Consider the following 23,338-nt stretch of genomic DNA (forward strand, 5'->3'; position numbering starts at 1 on the left):
ACTTAACATTTTTTTTCTCAGTTCAATAAAGATAGATACATCCTGATAGACAGGTGAGGAGAACATCATGTTTTCATATTATCGATGAAAAAATTGTTAATTTCAAACACCTGGTATACAACAACCTCTGGTATTCTAATTGAATCACGATTTTTAAAATATTTATAGTTTTTTGTTGTGCATTTAATTATACATAAATCATTTTGCAACAAAAAAACAACTAGACATGCAGATTTTTTTGTACAGGTAAGTAGGTAAAACATCAACATTAAATAAAAATCAACTGTCATACTAATGGGATAATAAGACCATTGCCTTGACAACCAATCTCGTCAAATTGACATAATTAACATTGACAACTTAATTGTATCTATAGAATAGGTTTGGTATCTATAATAACAACAACATGAGGACAAGTATTTTTCACCATCGTCGAATAGATTTAATTTCTATATCATTGAAATTCTTTCAGAACAAGTCGGGTGTAGAAAATTAAAATAAATATATCCTAAAAAAAAACTGAAACCGAAATCGAAATTAAAAAATCCTTTTATTCAAATTCCTCAACGAAAAGATAGTAATTCAAATTCATCCAACGCCGCCGCCGCCATCACCATCAACATCACCATCACCTACAAGAAATTGAATGTGTATCCAAAAAAATGTATCTAGATACTTCCCCCACCCCCACTCAACCCAAAATTAGGCAGTAAATTATCCATGTTCTTTACTCCAAATTCCAACCATCAGTGATTTCAAAAACAGGTATATTCAAATTTCAAATAAAATACTACACTTATATCCCACTAAACAAAAAAAGAAGCAGAACCAAAAGCGACCAACATAAGACGTGATAGTGATTTAAATAATTTTCCAATTAATGTGAAGAAAAGTGATTCGTTATTAGCTGAAAAAAATGTGATAAGATTCCATTTAAGGGCATTTGGGGTCATACACAAGTCAGCGCGCAACACGCCCGAGACTGGTCTCACTCACTGAAGCTTGCGTATGCTTTAAAAATAATTTTAAGATTCAAAATAAGAACAACATTTATTGGAGGGGAGACATTTTTGGGAAAGCATAGATATGTTTTGTTTTTTTTTGTTGTTGTTGGTCGTCTTGCTTCTTTCCATGTTTTTATCATCGTTGTGTTGCTTTGGTTGAAGGGAAAGTGAGGGGGCTGAAGAAAAAATATATTTATTTTAATGACTAAAAGGCGAGGAAGATGGCAGATAAAATCATGTCGCAGCAATATAGACAACCATTATCCTTCATAAATTTTCCCCGGATATTTTCAACGAAATACCCAAGAAGAACAACAAAAATGAAAGGACCAAAGGATAAGAAAATGCAAAATTGACGGAAAATTGTAATTTTTGTCGATTTTATAATCGTCACCTCGCGACTTATGAAAACAAAAATAAGGACAAATTTAATTCGTTTTTCTTTATTCCACTTTGACTCTTTTTTTTAAATATCCTTTTTGTTTCCTTCTTGTTTTTTTTGTTGAAAAATTATTTTGTTAAATTAAAAATTTAACACCTTTTAAGAATTTTTATTGCTTTATAATGGACAGTGAGGCACACCTTTTCCTTCGTTTATATTTTGTAGGCAAAAACAAAACACACACATTTTATCCACCTACCAATTTAGTCCTTATAAGTTTTTATAGTTGAAAGTAGGTATTTAAAAAAATATAGAAGACAGAGAATCCTTTATAATCAACACCAAGGGCATGAGAAACATCCATAAAGCCATCAGCAACAAGAACAAAAAAAGGTGGTAATTATTTGAGCGAGGAAATTAAAAAAAAAAATAAGAAGTAATAAAACTGCGCGCGCAGTTAATCATTTCTGTTCGTTTTCTTCGTTTCTTTTTATTACAGCAGTAGCGGGTGTCTTCAGGACTTCTTTTTCGTATATGAGGAACAACAACTTAAGACATGCGCCACTAATTCCTTTTGACATAGAAAAGTATGAACTTGAACCCTAGAGAAGAAGAATAGTTCCTTCCTTACCTATCATAAAAAAAAAAACATCAACCTGTCTTAGCAGAGGGTTCTAAGTCAATACCTATGTTCTTTTTGAGCTCACCCTACTTCATACTTATGATGATGATCATCATCAACGAAGGAGTCCTTTTATTCAATTTTATTATTTTATCACTTTTCCATCGCAGTCAATGAACAAAATGTGAGAATTAATTTTGATGATGATGAGATGGCAAATAATCGAGTAGGAGTTCCACAAGCCATGAACTTAGGGGAGTCTCTCCGAGTTTGAGTTCTGACAGCACTTTAAAAACAAAACAAAAAAGGAACAGAAGGATACGGTTTAGTAGGTTCCTGTCATCCTACTCGTTTTTGATATTTCAAAATATCTAATTGAAAAAATATCAAAATGACAACGAGAAATTAGGACCAAACATATAATTTTGAAGGATAGGGTGTTTTTGTTTGCTTGTCCCACACACTTAGTTCTTTCAGGTGCAATTTGTAAAGTGACCATCACCACCACGACCATTACTAAGTTTTCTAATCCTTGACAACAAAAGCTGCAAAAAAAATAAGGACATAAGGATTTAACACACATTCGTTATTGTTAGATACATTTCGTTGGAATAAATAGCGCGCAGATGTTTCCAGTTGGTTACATTTGTATTTCATTTTTTTGTTTTGTTTGGCTCTTGTGTCCTTAAATTTCTAGATAAAACGTGCATTGAAGACCAACGATGAGGACGATGGCAACGACGCACGACGATGAAGATGGGATAGCACAGTTAAGGAAACACAACACCTTTTTCTTTTTAAGTCGTTTCCCAAAAATAGCGTATTTCCGTTTATCCCTACTTAACATCCACTTATGGATATCCTTGAAGTACTCGTAATACAAACGATTTGAATTCCTTTTTTGTAGTGGGGGGGGGGATGAAGAAGAAAATTGAATACTAGAAGATTGTAAAGTTTAAGTAATAGTTATAGAATTAGACGAAACGCTCATAGCTTTGTAAATAGAAATTTAGAACGTTTAAAAAATATATAATTATTAGTTCTTTTGTTGATTTAATGTTATAATTAAGTATTTAGTATTTTCTGTTTCTTAAACTGTGGGTATTTTAGTGAATTAACTAAGCATGAAGTACCTTCTAATTCATAAAAGGTAAGGGTGCAAGTTTTCCCTAATAAGATTAGCTTTTTGTGATAATTTATGTGGTTTTAATTTATAAGGCGTTTTAGTCTTATGAATATTTAAAATTTATAAGATTTTAACAAAATTTCATTCATTTCCCAGAAAATTTTGCTATTGTGAATTTAAGTTTTTACTTAATCTCAATAAAAAGAAAGAATTGGTGTTGTTTTTGAAATGAGTTCCATAGTTGATAGAATAAAGTTAACAAGTTTAACAGTTCTGAAATATTTTGTCTAATTCCTTTACCATATAGGAAACCATTGTGAATAGGCCTAAAATTTGATATCCCTTGTATGAGTGAACTATAGAGTTTAAAGGATTATTTTTTTAACTATGAAAAGCTTGAATCCTATCAGATAAAGAGTTAAGGTCTTATATTCAAACATCAACACACAATAGCTATTTTATTTTGTTGTTTAGATACACAATAGTTCTAGAGTTCAATAAATTATTTTTTTTCTTTCTTAGATCCTTTTGTTAATTCAAAATTTTTTGTAGGAGTGAGCTATAGAGATTACAGAATTGTTAAGGTTAAATCCTATCAGAAAAAGGTCTTATATTTAAACATCAACACACAACAACAATTTTCCTTTTATTGGTTTGATTCACAATAGTTCTAGAGTTCATTGAATTAATTATTGTTTTTTCTTCGATCTTTTTGTAAATTCAAAATTATTTTAGTATTCACCATACAAAAGTAATTAACAATATCTTGTGTCTATTTGCAGTAGACTACATTTTGTATACATTTTGTCGGTCATGTAGTTTGACAGACTGAAAAACAAAATAACTATTGTAACTTGATCGTATTATCTATTGCAAAGCAGAAATTATTTAAAGGAAGAGTTATGTTAAAACAAATTTCAATTCACAATAGTGAAACAATTTTTAATTGGGAATCAACCACAATTTATGTTTTTAAACAGAAAAAGCAAAACTATTAAAAACATTTATAAAATGATTCACAATGGCTTATTTACAGTGACGGTTTGTCTTTTAATCTTGTGAACATAGTTTTTGAAGCAATCGGAAAAAGAAAACAACTCAATTTGGTATAACCAAACAAAAACTGTCACCATTCAAGACACAAGAACGTTAAAACGTTTAAGATCATGTTTTTTGAAACTAAAAATGAATGTAAAGATGTTCCTAATCACGTTATCACGTAAATTATTTTTGTATGTGAATTTTTTCCAATCATCAGCGTCGTAGTCATCTGATTTTACAGATTTAACCAACCTATAAAAGTTAACGTTCTTATTAGATATGCAAATCTATCGAAACAAATGACACAAGTGTTCACAACGATGAAGTCAGCCAGCTAGCAGCGTTAACTTAACACAGTAGCTATAAAGCTTTTATATAAGAATGACACATTAGGTTGACACTTTGGTGCACCCAAAAATGGTAAAGTCAACTTTAATGTATTTAGAAATCTTTTTTTATTGTTGTTGTAGATAAAAGAAAAAAAACAACGTGCTTCGATTATTCACTAGCAGTTCACAATAGTCTTATACAAACAGGTCATGGCTTTTAATAGTTGCGCTAAAACAGTGTTAACCTCACATTACTGCCTCAAGTCTCTGTTAGCTACTTACTTTAACTTTATATTATTTATACTTATGTTGACGATGTATGCAGGTATAAGGTATAAACAAAATTCCTATCATCATCATTAACATCATAAAACAATTATTATTAAAAAATTGGAGAAAAAAAAACAAGATATCCAACCCATGGTGAATGATATAAATTTTAATAAAAATGACATAAACTAAGTAGATGCACTCAATCTAATGAAACACAACAGATTTACAAAACAACATCAAATTAATAAAAAAAAAAACGCCTAAAAAGATACATACTCATAAATAGCATCCTTATCACGTTTATGTACTTCGGGTATTGCACCCATTAAATGATTAGCAACCGGTGATACATGACTAGGTGTACCGTGTCCCCCAGCTCCTGTGTGATAGCCATGCATACCAACTGTGGCCGCAGCTGCAGCATGACTCATGTGTGGTGAATGATGCGGTGGTAGGCCTTGTAATCCAGGCGGCCGATGTCCAACATGTGGATCATACATAGCTGCTGCTGCTGCGCCAGAATCCATATAGCCATGCAGGCCATCATCGTACTATTTGGACAAAAAAGAAAAAGAGAGAAAAAAAATGTAAAAATTTAATAAATTGTTATAAATTTTTCTTTTGTTTTTTTAAATTTTAAATTAAATTATGAGAAAAGTAAATTGTTTTTTCTTAAATACAAATTAAATAAAATTATATACAATGTTGCAAAAGTAGCATCATTGTGTCTAGCAGTCAAAGTGGCTAATTTATAATTTATTGTTGTTGTTATTTTTAACATGGAAACATATAAATAATGTTTTAATTTTTATTTTATGAGGGAAAAATTTATTATATTTTTTTGGTTTGTTAAATAATCACCCCAGGAGACGATATAAAATGCACTTTTATTCTACATGTATCTAGATACATTGTTTATACGAAAAGATGAATTTGTGTGGCATAATAGACTAACTATGCTATGCTATAGTAGAGATATATGTGTCCAACAGTGTGTACGCGGCAATTAGTTTAACAAACGAAGGGGAACAACGTCAAAAAAAAGAAGAAAATATACAACAACAACAAAAACAATGACTAAAAATAATGAAAATAGTAAAAATACAAGTTTATATACATATTGTATGCGATGATTGCGGTTAATAACAGGTGAAGTGGTATACTTGTGGCATCATTCGTATAGACCCAGTGTGTTTATATGCATTTAAAATAGGTTGCATATATGTTTATAGTGTAACTTACTTACTTATACTTAATTTTATAGAAAAATAAAGGTAACTGTAGGTTATACACGGAGAGAGAGAGAGAAAGAGAAAGAGAAAAAGAAATGAGGCTTTGTTTTGTAAGTCAGGTTCCTCTTAATGACTTCTAGGAATATTTGCAGCTTTGTTTTTGTCTTTTAATTTCTCTTGCTGCTTCTTGGCAACATTTTGCTGAGATGTTAATTTTATGTTAAATTGTAATTAAAAGCTTTGTCTTTAGTTGCTTTTGCTTTGAAAGAAGAAAGAAAAGTTAAATATTTGTGTATTTAAAACCTTTGTCTGAGATCTTTTTTAGAGTAGCAACATGTTGCTGGGTAGCAACATTTTTTGAGGATGTTAATTGTGTTGTAAATTTCAATTTCAAACTGTAAGCTTTTATTTTATTTTGTTATAAGAACCTTTGTATATAATGTAGAGCAGCAACATGTTGCGAGATAGCAACATTTTGTGTGATGTGAACTTTCCAATACAAGCTGTGTTTAAAGTTGCTTCGTTTTGAAAACACAAACAATTTAGATATTTATGTACTTAAAACCTATTTCTGTTATCTTTTCATAGGAGCAACATGTTGCTAGATAAATCTGCTTTTTGATCGATCTGCCTTGTTTTAAGTTGTTCTCTTTTTGCTAACCACATTTCTTCAAATAAAAAGTTCAAAAAAAAATTCAAAAAAAAAAACTAGTTCTCCTAGCAACATGTTGCGTATGATAATTTGTTGTTTTGCCTCAAGCCTTTTTCATCAATATTTCTACAATCTCTTTGAAGTGATGAAAACCTTTTAAATGAATTATTTAAAACCGAATTTTCAAAAGAGACCCCTAGGGTAGGTCAAGTTCCCATGTATACAAAAAAGATGCGTCCCGCAGTTTGTCCCAGAAAAAAAACATAAGCAACACACGTCGCCTTGAAGGAATTTGCATAAATCACTGTGTAGAAAGAGTCATGCGTGATGTTGACAAATTACCACCGACCAAAAACCAAACCAAAAAAAAACAAATTATAATAAGATACAAAAACGCACCGAACACCACAAAAATGTTAATCCACAGGGTACATAGGTATATACGTTACGCGTTTACAATGAGGCCTATAATTTTTAAGGTTTTCTTGAACTCGAATTTATTTTTATATACAGCGCCGCCACTCTTAGCAAGTTATGACCTTGCTTACTTGCGCGGATAGAATTCTTAATTAAAAACAAAAAAAAAAACTTCTTTGGGAGACGCACCACCGAATTGTGGGTGCATTGTCAACTTGTTGACATTCTTGACACTCCAGTCAAAAAGTCTTTTCTTTCTGATGACAGTTTTTGGTGTTTTGTTTTGTTTGAATTTTTGATGAAGGAGAAATTATCTGATAAGATCTGAATTATACTGATGAATGATAAATGACATTGTGATCGTCAAAATATCTGAATGTACTTGAGGATCATATCAAAGTCACATCAGGCTTCAACTTCAATTGTAGTGTAGTTCTTTTTTCTCACTCTACTGTGTTTTGGAGAGAGGAATATATTGTATTCTTTGACTATGGTGATTATTTTGTAGTGGCGCGTAAGTTCTTCAAGAGTCTTTTGGGTCTGAAATGTTGCTCCTCTTACCACACCACCGCACCGTTCTTCGCGTCGTCTCCACTACCGATGGGAATACGTAATATGCGCGCCATCAAGTTAAACTGGGAATCTGTGTATCTTGAATCTTTTGGAGCTGCTGTCGCTGGCTGAGTTCTTTGGCTGTGGCTGCGGCTAAGGCTAAGGCTAGAAGCAGCAGCAGCACCAACAGCAACCGGTGTTGTCAGAGTGGTAGGCTTAAGGTTTTATTTCTTTTGTTCTTTGACGTTTTCTTTTTTCAACGTACAGATTCGAGAAAAGTTTTTTGTGTTTGCGCGTTACTCCGGTTTGTATCTTTTTTTTTATCAGTTTTTTTTTTTTGTTCTTATGAATGTATCTCAGGTGTGTTTAGGTTAGGTATAACCCACCTGCACACATCAGATCATAGATAGATACTTATTGTTATATTGGTACCAATGTTTGTTGCTGTTGCTGTTACTGCTGCTGTTATGCTGTTATACTGTTGCTTTTGCTGCTGCTGCTGAGAGAGTGTCCTCTAGATACATACTTTAGATAAACTGTGATAGGTTCTGGAGTTTGTATTTTTTCTGCTTTCGATTGTCATTTGGTTACCGGTTGTTCTTTTTTTTAGTTTTTTTTATTTTATAAAATTTTATTTGTGTAGATATGTCAATGTATCTATCTGTATAAAGGGAATGTTTAAATAAATGTGAGAAAATGGAATGCATTGAGATTGTGAGGTCACACAAAATGATATCGTTAAAAGCGGTTATGCTAATATTTGCAGTTGGGCATATCTAACTGTAACAACAACATTGATTGTCTAGAGGACATGTTGAACTATAAGAGACAGATGTTTTATTGAAAAAACACAAAAAATTGCTAGTTGCTGATCAACGACCACACTAAAATGAAATGTTGCTAAGAATTCTTTATTTGCAACATGAATAAAAAGAAAACAAAATCTTAATTTCTGACAGAGATGCAATAAAATTGATGGTATATATTGTTAACCTAATAAGTAAGACATTCAAAAAACGTGTACAAAATATAAAATTCCTTTTGAGTATCTAAGGCAACATGTTGCAAGACTTTAATTTTAGGAAATCGTTACACAAACTAGTTTTGAAAAAAATATTATTGACATTATTAAGAGACAATTGTATCAACGTTTAAATTTTGAACGAAAAATATAGCCCACAACATGTGCAAGTCTTAAACTCTGAGATTAGGTGGATTTTTAGAAAATTTAAATCTATGTGTTGCAACATGTATCTTAGCAATTAGATTTATCATATCATGAATTGTTTATGTTGTTCAATAAATAAGATATCAAGTTTTAAGCAAAACTGTCTTAGCAACATGTTGCTGGAACTGTTCAATCGATTTCTTTTGTGAAAATGTTGTGAAATTTCTTCAATTTCATTGTATTTTGAAAAGATTTAAACAAAGTAAGATTCTTTACTCAATTACTCATCGATTCTTCATCATCATTTTTTTTTCTGTTTTGTTTTGAGAAACAGAAACATCATATTTCAATTTAAAGTATTACTTCATTTTTTATCTTTAAAGGATAGTATGCCTCTCGCAGTCAAGTCACAGATTCCTTTTAAAGCGATAACACCCCAAAAAATTTAAAATCATATAAAAAATGAAACAACTTTAATCCTATATAATGTAAAAAAATAAAAAAAAAATGTTTAAAAACAGAAAAATGTATTCAACTTTGTGCAGAAGGAAATAAAAATATAAGGACGATGAAACTGAAGTGAAACGAAATTTTGATTGATGATCGTGAATTGTTGTTTTTTTTTTTACTTTTTATTCTCTTTGATGAAACTCACGAGTTGAGTGGATTTATTCGATTTTTTGTGTTGTTTTTGGTTCTCAGTGTAAACATTGTTGTGTGTGCGTCTAGTCTTATATTCATATTGTATTTTTTGTTGACCTGGTAATGCTATCTCTGTCTGCGCGGCCATTATTTTTATTTATTACAATTTATATAATTTTTTTTCTGTTGTTTTGTCTGATATACAATTTTTGGATATAGTTTTAAAATTTACCCTTAAAAATAGAGCACTATAGGAGGACTAAAAGAGGGAATCAGCACACAATCCTGACACAAGAAATGTTGGAGATATCCTCATAACGACTTTATAAAGTTGGCATTGAAAGGAAAGGAAACAAATTATGTTGAGACTTTTCGATATTTTGTCAAAGTCTTTGATTTGAACAAAATGTTGCTAAGGTATGGATACCAGCAAATATATAAATTACCAACAGAGAATTTAGTTGAACAGAATGTGATGAGTTCGAGGACTTAAATGAATTAATTTTTATTACAAACTTAATGTTGCTAGAGTAAAACTGTGAATGTTGCGCAACACAGCCAAATGTATTAAGAACCCGTTTCTCGTTTTTGTTTGATAATAAACTCTTTATAATCTCTATTTTAAAGTTTTTGAAGATTATATAAAGTCTAGCAACATGAGAGAACTATGTTGCCAAAGTATCACAGCAACATTTTTGGTTGACAAATCTATTTCTTTGGTTTCTAAATTTATTGAAAATTTATTACTGAGCTCTTCCAAATCTCACTTTCGAAGATTTTGAAAATTATCTAAAGTCTAGCAACACGCAGAATTATGTTGCCAAAGTATCATAGCAACATTTTTGGTTGAAAATTAGATTTTCTTTCTTTTTTGTTTCTAAATTTATTGCAAATTCTTCTAAAGAGATAAAAATGTAAAGTATAAACTAATAAAAATATATATTATAAACATTTATCATTTTTGTTTCTTCGTCCTTCTTCATATTTTGTGTATAGTGTTCTGTAAATAAAAATTATTTGCATAAAATGTTTTGTTTTTTAAATGACATTCCAGCCGCCTGATTTTGACAATCTCAAAACAAATCATAAAATATCCCCCATGGTCGTCGCTAGTCGTTGTTTTTGTTGTGATATGTTTTTTGGTTGTTTTTTTTTTTAGTTTGCGTGTGTATGCAAAATGTCTATATACATCTGAAAAAAAACTTACAACAAAATGGATTCAACCTACATTTTGTGTGCGCCGCGCCGCCATAACAACAATTAATATTCTAATTTGTACATATCTGGGTACAAGCAATCTATTTTGCTTAGCCTCTTTTTTTGTTGTTGTTGTCGTGAGGACAGGACAGGACAGGGGGGATAGGAGGAAGTGGGGCTGCAAGTCGTTAGAGGGTTGCTTTGTGGTGTATAGAATTTTGTATATAATGAACGTTTTTCGTATAGCTAAGCTATACTATAGTTAGGAGGTTAGGAAGTTGGTTTTTGTGTTTTTGTCTCCATTATGTTGCCATTGACCATGCGACATGTTTTATATACCAAAAATATTCCCTATCTATATTTCTGGAGTATATATACATATATATTTATTATCGTGCAGTGTAACCATAGAGATAGTTACCATAAAACCGATCGATTTTATGTATACAATTCGCATGCATATTCAGTTATAGATTTTGTATCTATAGGAAAATCGAGATTCTTACTCCATTTTTCGCCGCAACCCTATGCAGGACATCATATCGCAACAACGAACGCTAGGCCGGTAGGCAGGCATTGAACCATATGCAGCTGCAGCAATATGCATTGCATTGCATTGCATATTCTTGATGTGTAAAATTTTGCGTGAACTTGAATATTTTCATATATAGAATTTAGAATGTGGGAGATGTATCTGAACTAAAACATCAGCAACTATTAGAAGTGTAAAAACTCTCTATTGTGAATTGTTCACATCGTTTTGTTGCATAAACATTCACACACACATGTCCCTGAATGTAGGAGCTTTAGTTACCTTCATTTGTGTACGTAAAAGTTTTCTACCAACTGTTTTTATACCACAATGCTTTTCGTCGTGTCGGTCGATGTGTCGGTAGTGTGGCGCTCCAGTGCTACCAACTATCCTCGTTTATTCATTTCTGGTCAAAGACCGAAAGACCGACGTGCACCTACGTATCTACTATATGGAGATATTAAGGTTTTAGAGGAATTCAATGGGGGCTAAATGGATTTTGTAGGTGAGTTGGAAGAATTGAGACTCATCTCACACTCCGCTATGGTGAATGGATGCAGCACACATAGAAATTCACAATAAATATGCATGCATACTGCACCGTATGCAGCAGTTTTAGTTTCAGTATAGTTTTTATGTTTTTGTTTGTTTTGTTCTTGTATATCTATTTTCTAATATCTAAGCTAAAACTAAATAACTGTACATAGTGTGTATAGTGAGTGAGTTGAGTTGAGTGTGGGATGCATCCAGCAGGATTGTTTTTTGTTCATTCTTTAATGGATGCAGAGGGTTTTGGTATGAGTATTCTCTTATAGACTATACCTATGGAAGTTTCAAGTTTTTGTACAGTGTGTGGTTGCAAGTGGTGTGTTTTGGTAAGTTTTTTGGTGATGATATCGTATCACTTCTATAGGTTTAGGTATATATACATAGATATGTAGATACACATGTTGCATTGCTAATATGTGAATCCATTTTTGAACTAAGAATTTTATACTTGGATTGTAGATTCTAGTATTTGTAGATATTTTGTTTTCGGTTTTGTTTTGTTTTGTTTTCATTTCTATTTATTTATTTATTTATTTTAAGGGTTTTTAGGGTCATTTGTTTTTATTAATGTTGCTGGTGATTGTGTTGGCAGTTTTATTTACTCTACTCTAACTCTGACTACATATAAGAGACGCTATACAATTCTTGTTTTATTTTCAACATTTGTATTAAATAGAAAATCGATTTTTATTCCCTTCCACATATAAGTAAACGTATACATAAATACTAAAGGATTTAAGGATTGAACTTTCATTGCCATTTAAATTTTAATATATAATTTAAACCCTTTTTATTTGTTTAAAAATCAATAAAAACAAGGTTTTAATAAAGATAGTCATAAGGGAAATCTTCTGTCTTGTAGTTATGTGACATACAACTAATAGTTACAAGGGGTTCAGAAGTGGGAAAGTCTAACTTGTTGCAGGAGCAAGAGTAATGTTGAAACAAACTTTGAACACAACGAAGGAGTACAAATAATGAACCAAACTCTATTAAATAATTAATGGCTGAATCACAAACACGCTTCAGCTTCGGCTTCACCTGACGTTTACGAGTTCAGCCATAGGAATTCAATGCATGCTACCACAATGTAGCTTCGACCTCACGTTTCGTTTGACAATCGTAAGGAAAAGAACGTAATGTAACCCAAACGGAAGCTCTAGTTGAAATATCTGAATATTTGCTTTGTCTGACAGCTCAAAGGCTGTTAAAAAATGTCAACAAACAAAATATTTGCTCTTTGAAGGGATGAAATAATAGAACTGTCATTCAAATCAGCCTCGAATCAGGCCCACCGTAACGCAGACGAAGCCGAAGATGAAGCGTGTTTGTGATTCAGCCATTAGTTCCTGGATAAAATAAAATCCTGGAAACAACCTTTTATTAGATTTCGAAAGAATTAAAAAAATTACTAGTAATTCCAATATATTAATTCTATCTTAACTAGAAGAATATTAACTGTATTTACCTAATCTTCTACGTAGTTCGAAGGAAACAAGTCTCGATGTTTTAAATCACAAGATTTCGGCGGCCCAATGTGATCACCTCTTCGAGAAATAACACTGTCAACATTTGTAACTTTTCTTGCAACATTACGATTACTTTGTTGCTTCTTAGCGTATAGTAAATTCTAACAATTGGAAAGCGTTTTTAAACCGTGTATCTTTCAATTTTTAGCAATGGCTTACTTTTAACTCTCTCAAATATCAAAAAATGACAGCTTCAAAAGTGACAGATGCCCAAAAAGTGGGTTATTCGAAATGATACAATTTGACGAAGAATTTTTAACAAAACAAACTTTTTAAAATGACTTCCTAAAATGGATCTAATATTTTGCGCTGATATCTTTAAAAACTTGAATTAGCCTCGCTTACAAAATGGAGCACTATTTAAGTGCAGAGTTTTAATAAAATTTAGTAAATAAATATGAAAATGAAGCAGTTTCATTCTAGCTTAGATATAATCTAGAGTAAGGAATCTTGAGAAACTTATTGACTAAGGACATAGAACATTACAAATATCCTTTCAGCTACTCTAGATTTAAGTGACAAAATTGCATGATGTACCTCAAGTATTCGTCTAAATTTTAAATGACGTATTTTTGAATGAATTTTCAAATGTCAAAACCCCGTTCTTTGTTCTTCATTTTTAGATATTTTTGTCATTTTTTTATGTCATTAATTTGTGTCACTAATAAAAAAAAATCTCAACCTTTCAACCCAATTATTATTATTTTATTTTTCTGTTTCATGTTTGATGAGTTTGTTCAATGATTAATGAATCCATCATCAAAAAAACAAACGCAAAATTCTCTAATTTTTGTGAAATTTTTCATTTTTCGCGATAAATAAATTTTAAATTTAAAAAAATACATTTTGAAAAGAAAGAAAAACATGAAAGCGACAAAATTCAGGTTAACAGTGGAAAAAAAACTGAAATTAATTATATTATTTTCACTTTTGATGTATTTTTAGAAGTTTGTATCATTTCAATACTAAAATTTAAATTGACGTCATTGAAAGTCATTTGATTAAGGAACACTTAAAAAATTATAAAGAAATGATATGCTAAAGTTTAAAGTCCTTTTATAATGACTTTTAAAATCGAAATCCTAACACGCGCAAGAATAAATAACAGAGAAATAAAATCCACCTTAAGATTTATACATTTTTATCATAAGTATTATTTTATTGAAGGCAGGTAGAAGAAATAAGTAAGTACACTTTACACTTAATAAAAATCCACTTAAATTAAACTCAAAAGATCATACAATCTGGAAATTATGTGCATTTGAATTTAGTTGCAAAAGTTATTAATATTACGCAAGTTACTTATGTATTTATTTATTTTTCTCAACTTTCTTGACTGCATACCCTAGTTAACTTTTTTTGTTAACTCTTTTTTCTTTTCTTATTTAACGTGCAACACGCAAAAGTATCATTATAATAAACCCAGCAAGTTTCATTTTCAAGTGGATTAATCCTTATTCAAATAATGAAATGAAGACTCGAGGACTTTTTTGAGTTGATCGGTTTTTTTAAAGTCTTGTTTTAATATACTTTACGCATTCATCTTGACTGTTTTTGTTGTTGTAAAAGTCAGTAAAGAGTTTGTTAATACATGTATTTACAAGAACAGAGTAAATAAAACACTTCAGGGCGGTATAACTTTGTTAAATATACATTTTTCTCTCTCTCAATTGCATTCTTGAAAAAATAATGTTTTATTCATTTATTTTGTTATTTTTTAAATAATTGTGGACTTTAATATCTTGGTGTTTGATTATGTTTCGATAAGGGATACAAAAAAAGATGGATTGCAATTTTTATTTTTATAGCTCAAGGCGGGAGTTTTTGATGAACGTATTTATAATAGTTTCATTGGAAATGGAAGAAGTTAACGTCGTTTTTCAGTGGAATTGAAGGAAACTGAACAATTGTTGTCTTTCGCAATGAAAAGACATGTTTTAATGTATTTTCAATATTTTTCTGAAGATTTCATGAAGAAACCTTTTTTGTATTCCTACAAAAGTCTTAGAATTAAGTAAAAGGCAAATTTAATAACTTCAAAGCTTATATTTTCTATAAATGTAAGTCCAAACGTTTTTGTCGAACAAACAAAGTTTAAAAAGAAAATAGAATAGAGTTTGAAATAGTTAGAAGACAGCACTGGCAAATTTTCAATGGAGACATTTATTTTTGATTTTTAAAAAAGAAATGTCCGTTTATTTCAAGGGAAAGCGGATAAAAACAAATGGCCTCCATTGCTACCTTTGAGGTACCAATTTTTTTCATATTTAAGGTCTTGAATCGATTCAAGAGAATTGCCTCCATTTATTTAAACTTTCCACAAAGAAATAACTCTAAGCGGGTGTTAAATTACGAGACTGTAATTGTCTAAAAATTGTATTATTAGTTTTTAACTAACAAACTGAGTCTAGAACAGAAGCTTAATATCGTATTAAGTCTTTAAACAATAAGACAGACAAATTTACATTTGTTTATATTGACGTCTTAAGTTCATTGAGTCTTTGTAAACCGTCATGTTTGTGTAACGTCAATTAATTGTGATCCTCTTCGAGAAATGCCACAATCTGGAAACTTTTCTTGCAAAAATTGCAATTGTTTCGTTACTTTTGTTGCACGTAGCGCCATCTTGTAGTGTCTCTTATAATTATCAATTTTATGTTATTTTGCATTGAAAATATAAACTTTATCTATTTCCTATTTATTTTATTTTATGAAGAATTTAAATTCAAGACATTGCGGCGGACTTTGATTGGATACTTCAAAAGACTGATTTGTTACCATTTGTTGCACATAGCGCCATCTTGTAGTGTATTTTAAGAGATTTCAATGATTTTTAAAACGAAAATTAAAAGAAACGCCTTTTTCCTACAATTGAAATGGTTTAAAGCAGAGCGAAGCATTATACAAGAAAGTATTAACTACAAAATGTTGCAATGCTAATGCCGACGGCAATTTGCAACATTGTTTTTCTTAATATATTCCAATAAACTTCTCCCTTTTAAAGATATTTAAGAAATGTTTTGAAAAATTTAACATACGTTAAACTTAAAAAGAAACTTTAGTAATCTTTTAAGAATACAAAAGATTAGAAACTTTTCAACATCGATTTTTGTTTATAAACATCAACAATTATGTTTCTAATGTTGTTTAAATGTTTACTACATCAATTTCTGCTAAATATTATAAATTATTGGAGATATTTAAAATGTTTTAATTTAAAAAACAAATACAAATCATTTTACCGTCGGGATTCTTGCTATGCATAAAATTGGTCGGAATTGAACGGCATCCATTAAAGTTTGTCGCAATTAGGATTTTGTTGATGAAAACAGTGAAAGAGACAAGCTGATTAAATGTTGCTAATATTTCAAGGTTGGTCTTTCAATTTAAGCTCAACGGAAGGCTTCATGTTAAAATATTAATATAGAAGTATTTTTAATAGAAGTCAGTGGATGTTTATTTCAAAGCAAGAAAGAAGGAAATGACAATTTAAATGGAAAACGATATCAACAAAATGGCCGCCGTGACTATACGAATGTTTCAGTTTCAGGGAACATTTGTAACTGCAACATTTTTACCATTTTAATAATTTCATTGCGTTGTTATAGCGTGTAGCGTTTTATTTTTGACTATGGAGTAGTTTTAACTTGCCAAATGTTAACGATAACAGGCTTCAAAACTGACCGTTGCTCAAATGTCACACTATTCAAAATGGAACTGTGGAAAAGGGCCTCTCTTGACCGTTTTATGGCGTGTAAAGTATAAGAAAAAAGATATCAAGACTCAATGGAGGCTCAAAACTCTATTTTTGATATTGATCAATCTTAATCTTTAATATTTAACGTCGTTCATTCTTGTTCGTTAGAAGAATTGGCGCTTAAATCAAAATATTATAAAAACCTATTTTTTAAAGAGTATTTTGAGACAAAATTCTATTAAAAAGTTGAATGTTATTTTTTTTTAATCAAAGTCTTTTAAAGGTTTTTAAGTCTATCTTTATAGGTTTTGGTAATCTGTTATTTTTATATATCTTTTTGTTTCAAATTTCCATCAACAACTCATAACGAGGTTTTTTGATTTCTAATGGTTGAACCAACAATAAGATACTTAAGGCGTTTATGATCCAAACTTTATATTCTTTGCCGCTAAATAAAATTTGGATAGACTAAAAAAGCAGAACTGCGTTGAGGACGCTTTGCAAAAGCTTCTGAATTGTTTTTCTTCTTTATTAAATAATTTGTATTTTAATTTATTCACATTAAAATAACTTAAAGGAAGGAAGATACTACAAATGAACTAAAAAAAAGGTTGTTAAAATTCTTTTTGTTCTTTTAATTTGAAACGAGTAATAAAGACGATTTTTATGTTATACCTACATTCTTAATAGATACTGTATCTTCATATCTCAAGGTTAAAAGGCCTTGTTTTAAAATAAAGTCAAAAAACAGATGAAGATGTATCTTTTTGGATAACATTGATTGTTTTTTATTGATTAGGTATACTCTGATTGTCTTTTATAGTATTTTGATTAATTCGTTCCTTCTATAGAAAACAAATTAAACCAAATTACATTATTTCTTCTACTTTTTTATGACAGTTTTATAGTCCATAGGACAGAAGTCAGAAAAATGTTAATTCCATTGACAAATGACTTAAGCGTTATAATATTATATGACATTTACATTTAAACCAACCTTAAGAAGTTAGAAGTCGCTCTATTTTCTAACGCCTAAACTGAGATATTGAGATTTATAAAATTAATTAAATTTTAAGATAGTTCATAAAACATAGAAGTTTCAAATAGAAAGCCATTAAAATGTTTCAATTTTAATTGGTGAATGTTTCATTTTTCAATGCGAAACTCGATTTTCTGTTTCGCTAAAGTTAAACACTCAATTTTTCGAATATCATTTCATTGTAGCTTCAATAATTATCAATTTTATGTTATTATGCATTGGAAATATAAACTTAGTCTATTTAATAATGAAAAAGTAGTGTCGAATTTAAATTCAAGACATAGCAGCGGATTTTGATTGTTTTAGACAACTTCAAGTAGACCAAATTTGGATTCTTCTCCTTTGCAGGATTAAACCAAAGACTGATTTGATACCATCTAAATGCTGCCCGAAAAAAACTTCTACTATATTTGAAGTTAAAATAAGATGGGAAGTAATTTTCTTGAGTATATATGAGCACCGTTTTACACATGATCTACAAATTTGTCCGAAGAAATTTAATAACAAAATAATATTAATTTTTTTAGTTAGATATTTTTCAATGGAATTTTGTCTAAAAATAGTGTTGAATGATATTTTAAGCTTTACCTAAGTATATCGAGGTTTCAGGGGGTTTTTTAGAGAAAAAAATACAATTTCAGTTCTGCACTGCTATCAATTTTCAATTAGATAGGTATAAATTATTTCCCATTAGTGAATTTAATCTTCTCTGATAAATATAAAAATATATGTTAAAAAAAAACCCTAGCTACCTGATTCTCTTTTTTTCACCTTCATCTATCTGCTGCAAAATAGGTATAGGTATTAATTAAAAAACAAAAAAAACTTAGCTATAACATTTTTATCTCAGATATATTTTATTTTTTTTTTTGTTTTTTTAATTTGTGGCTTACCAAGGGAAAATGTGGATAAACATTTTAACAAAAAACCACCAATTTGTTTCAAAACCTTTATGCCTACGCACATATCTGCACAGGGATGCGTGTTATTCGTTTGTTGAGTTCAAAAAATAATAATTATATAATTTTTTTATCACTCCCTATGCGGGAATAAAATAATCAAATTATATTTAACAAACAAAAAATGAAATAAAACATACAAAAAAAACAAAATGGTTGCATTTTTCATTTGGTTGTTGTTGGATGCATATAAAATGATGGTATAGATAGACTTTTATATGGGAAATTCATTTGGGGGAAAAATGGTGGTTGTGATGCATTTCCTGCTGACAAATGCAAAATACCTTCAATAATATACGAACAAAAAAAAAATTGAATAAAAATAAAATTAAAAAAGTTAAACAAAAAAAACGGACGACAAACCATCATGTAAATAATAAAACCGCATTGTAAAATGGGTTGGCTGTTGTAGCGTAATAAAATTGAATTGCACACCTCTAGGTAGATACATTTTAAAAAGCTAGATAGGTGGTCGATGGTTTGGTTTGGTTTGGTTAACAAATAAACGTATCTATATAAATCTACTCATATATAAGATACATGTTTTATTTTTTTTTGAATGGATATGTAACTCGCGCTACATCCGTTTTGGTATGTTTCATAAAAATTAACAACGAACAACAACAAAAAAATAAAATAAAATAAAATTGCATATACAATCGAAAATTAAACCACAAATGAAAATTGCGTATAAACATAACAATTATGCCAGGCACACGTCTCTCTAACCATTCCTCAGCTTATTTGAAAAATTTAAAATACAAAAAGATATAACATAACTTCAAAGGATAAAAATGTTTTGTTTTTTTTTTTGTTTTTATATTCAGGACATTAATTTTATTTTATCCATAGAAACAGATTAAATGCATTTGAATGCAAAATAAAAACCACAAAACACACAAATTGTACTGCGGTTATTTTTCGCTAAGTTTTTTTTTATTATTATTAATTTTATTTTTTTAAAAAAGAAGAAATAAAATAAACAACAAGGTTTAATTTTATTTAAATGTATATTTTTTTACTACCTTAGCATTTATCCCTATCTAGGTATACGTACCTAATAGGAAGGTGGTAATCCGCAAAAATAAATATAATTCTGTTTTTGAAAAAAGAATTGATATGTTTTTTACAATTTGATAAAAAAAAAAATAAAAAATAAAATTAGCAGACACTTGCTAATAGGTAAGTGAGTTAAAAAAATTAATAAAATAAATATAAAGTTTAACTGCAGAGAGTGTAGATTTACATACGGGAATGTATCTATAAGTGATATTTTAACATGCAAATGCGAAATTTTGGATGGACAGTTGTAGAGATATTCGACGGATGGATATTTGTTTAATTTTGAAATATATTTTTATCTAAAGTCGGTTTGGTTTTATTGCTAAAGGTTATATCGAAATATGTTCTAATTAATTGGAAAACCAATAAAATTATTTGGATGGAATTTTTTTAGACGTCGGCTAAATTGCGACAAATAAGTTATAAAAATGACGCCAGGAGATAAGTTGGCCTTTAAAAATTTGTGTTTATTTATTTAAAGCTGTGATTAGACTACAAGTTAATGCTTTTTTAAGAGTTGTATGCATATTTTAACAATAAAAAGGAACCTGAAGCAGGAAAATATTCCATTCAGAAAACTAGCTGAGTCCATTTTTGAAATCTTGAAGGCTTCACTGCTTACATGGAGATTTAATATTTATAAAATATCTTTGTTCTGAGTGAGATACTTTAATTTTAGATTAAAAGCGAATGAAATGCATGTTTTTTAAGAAATCACCTCTCATAGTTTTTTTATGGAGAAGTGCTTATTGATGAATCTTGCTTAGTTCGAAAAGTTCTTCGTATGGTTTTTTTTTTGAAATTTACCAAGCTTTAGTTTGTTGTTTGGATTAGCTAAAAATTAAGGAAGCTAAAGCTAGCCAAAATACTGCATTCAGAAAACTTGTTACCTATTTGAGTCCATTTTTGAAATCTTGAAGGCTTTTCTTCACTGCTTACACGGAGATTTAATATTTATAAAATATCTTTGTTCTGAGTGAGATACATTCAGAAAACTTGTCCATTTTTTAAATCTCTTAGACTTTTCTTCACTGCTTACACGAAAATTTTATATTTTTAAAATATCTTTGTTCAGAGTGAGTTACTTTCACTTTAGATTTGAAAAGAAAGAAGCGCATATTTTTGAAGAAATCACCTTTCATAGTTTTTAAGAAAAAGTGCTTATTGATGATTCTTCCTTAGTTCAAAAAGTTCTTTGTACGGTCTTTTAAAATTTACCAAGCTTCAGATTGTTGTTTAAATTAGCTAAAAATTGAGGAAGCTAAAGCAAGGATATTGCCAGCAAAAATACTGCATTCAGAAAACTTGTCCATTTTCGAAATTTTGAAGGCTTTTCTTCACTGCTTAAACAGAGTTTCAATATTTATAAAATATCTTTGTTTAGATTGAGTTACTTTTACTTTAGATTTGAAAAGAAAGAAGCGCATATTTTTGAAGAAACTACCTCTCATAGTTTTTAAGAAAAAGTGCTTATTGATGATTCTTCCTTAGTTCAAAACGTTCTTTGTACGGTCTTTTGAAATTTACCAAGCTTTAGTTTGTTGTTTGAATTGGCTAAAAATTGAGGAATCTAAAGCAAGGATATTGCCAGAAAAAATACTGCATTCAGAAAACTTGTTACTTATCTGAGTCCATTTATGAAATCTTGAAGGCTTTTCTTCACTGCTTAAACAGAGTTTCAATATTTATAAAATATCTTTGTTTAGATTGAGTTACTTTTACTTTAGATTTGAAAAGAAAGAAGCGCATATTTTTGAAGAAACTACCTCTCATAGTTTTTAAGAAAAAGTGCTTATTGATGATTCTTCCTTAGTTCAAAACGTTCTTTGTACGGTCTTTTGAAATTTACCAAGCTTTAGTTTGTTGTTTGAATTGGCTAAAAATTGAGGAATCTAAAGCAAGGATATTGCCAGAAAAAATACTGCATTCAGAAAACTTGTTACTTATCTGAGTCCATTTATGAAATCTTGAAGGCTTTTCTTCACTGCTTAAACAGAGTTTCAATATTTATAAAATATCTTTGTTTAGATTGAGTTACTTTTACTTTAGATTTGAAAAGAAAGAAGCGCATATTTTTGAAGAAACTACCTCTCATAGTTTTTAAGAAAAAGTGCTTATTGATGATTCTTCCTTAGTTCAAAACGTTCTTTGTACGGTCTTTTGAAATTTACCAAGCTTTAGTTTGTTGTTTGAATTGGCTAAAAATTGAGGAATCTAAAGCAAGGATATTGCCAGAAAAAATACTGCATTCAGAAAACTTGTTACTTATCTGAGTCCATTTATGAAATCTTGAAGGCTTTTCTTCACTGCTTAAACAGAGTTTCAATATTTATAAAATATCTTTGTTTAGATTGAGTTACTTTTACTTTAGATTTGAAAAGAAAGAAGCGCATATTTTTGAAGAAACTACCTCTCATAGTTTTTAAGGAAAAGTGATTATTGATGAATCTTCTTTACTTCAAAAAGTTCTTCGTATGATTTTTTGAAATTTACCGAGCTCCAGTTTGTAGTTAAATTTAGATAAAAATTGAGATTTGAGAAGTTTTCTAATAAAGTGAGTTTTATTTTAAATCAAAACTGAAGATTAATGTCAAATAATTGACCAAAAAAATATTCTGTATTCTTGAGAAATGGTTTGAGCATTTTGAATACGTCTTTTCGAAAGAGAACTTAAACTTCAAGAATATTATAAAGATTATTCAATAAAATTATTCAGTTTTTGATAGGTTCTTTAAACTTTATAAAGGAAATAAATTCACTTCAGAATTGTGCAGTCTTTTCTTTATCCTTAATAAACTGAAAAATTTTTAAATCAGATGAAAACACTTTGATCGTAAAAATAATTAATGGCGTTGATATTCACTTTTGAATAAACATTTAACACAAAATCAAAGACCACTAAGCCTTTATCTATGCATTGGTAATGGTTTAGAATTAAAACCAGTGAGCGTGTTGCTGCAGAACTTAAATACCAAACTACAAAAATGAGCAAATACTTGAAAATATTCGTTTGAATGTTTAAATATTCTTTTGAATGTTTAAATGTTTAAATACTGTAAATGTGTTTTTTAAAAACACATTTACATTTTTGACTTAAGACCTTTTTACCTAACGCCAAAGAAACATGAATAAATATTCGAAAATACAAATAAATGTTCTTAAACAAAGAAATTTAAAGAAGATGCTAATTCGAGAAAATGAGTTAAGAGTTCTTAACCTTGATTTCATTGAACTTCTCCGACTCTGAATTACACCAGAGCAGAGTTGGCAAATTAATAAGTCCACTTATAATAAACAAAAAGTTCAAAAACACATTTCAGATGTTTAAATATTG

General features: G+C 29.6%; 1 protein-coding gene across 2 annotated transcripts in view; it reads right to left on the minus strand.

Annotated features, from left to right (window-relative positions):
• LOC129953776 (homeobox protein homothorax) overlaps positions 1 to 23,338 on the minus strand; it is a 332,104-nt gene that overhangs the window by 304,886 nt on the left and 3,880 nt on the right. For both annotated transcript variants that reach the window (XM_056067233.1, XM_056067234.1), the window contains exon 2: positions 5,054 to 5,328. In XM_056067233.1, the coding sequence (XP_055923208.1) occupies positions 5,054 to 5,328 (275 nt within the window). The remainder of the gene's footprint in view (positions 1 to 5,053; positions 5,329 to 23,338) is intronic.

Source organism: Eupeodes corollae, chromosome 1 (genome assembly GCF_945859685.1).
Source record: "Eupeodes corollae chromosome 1, idEupCoro1.1, whole genome shotgun sequence".
NCBI lineage: Eukaryota > Metazoa > Arthropoda > Insecta > Diptera > Syrphidae > Eupeodes > Eupeodes corollae.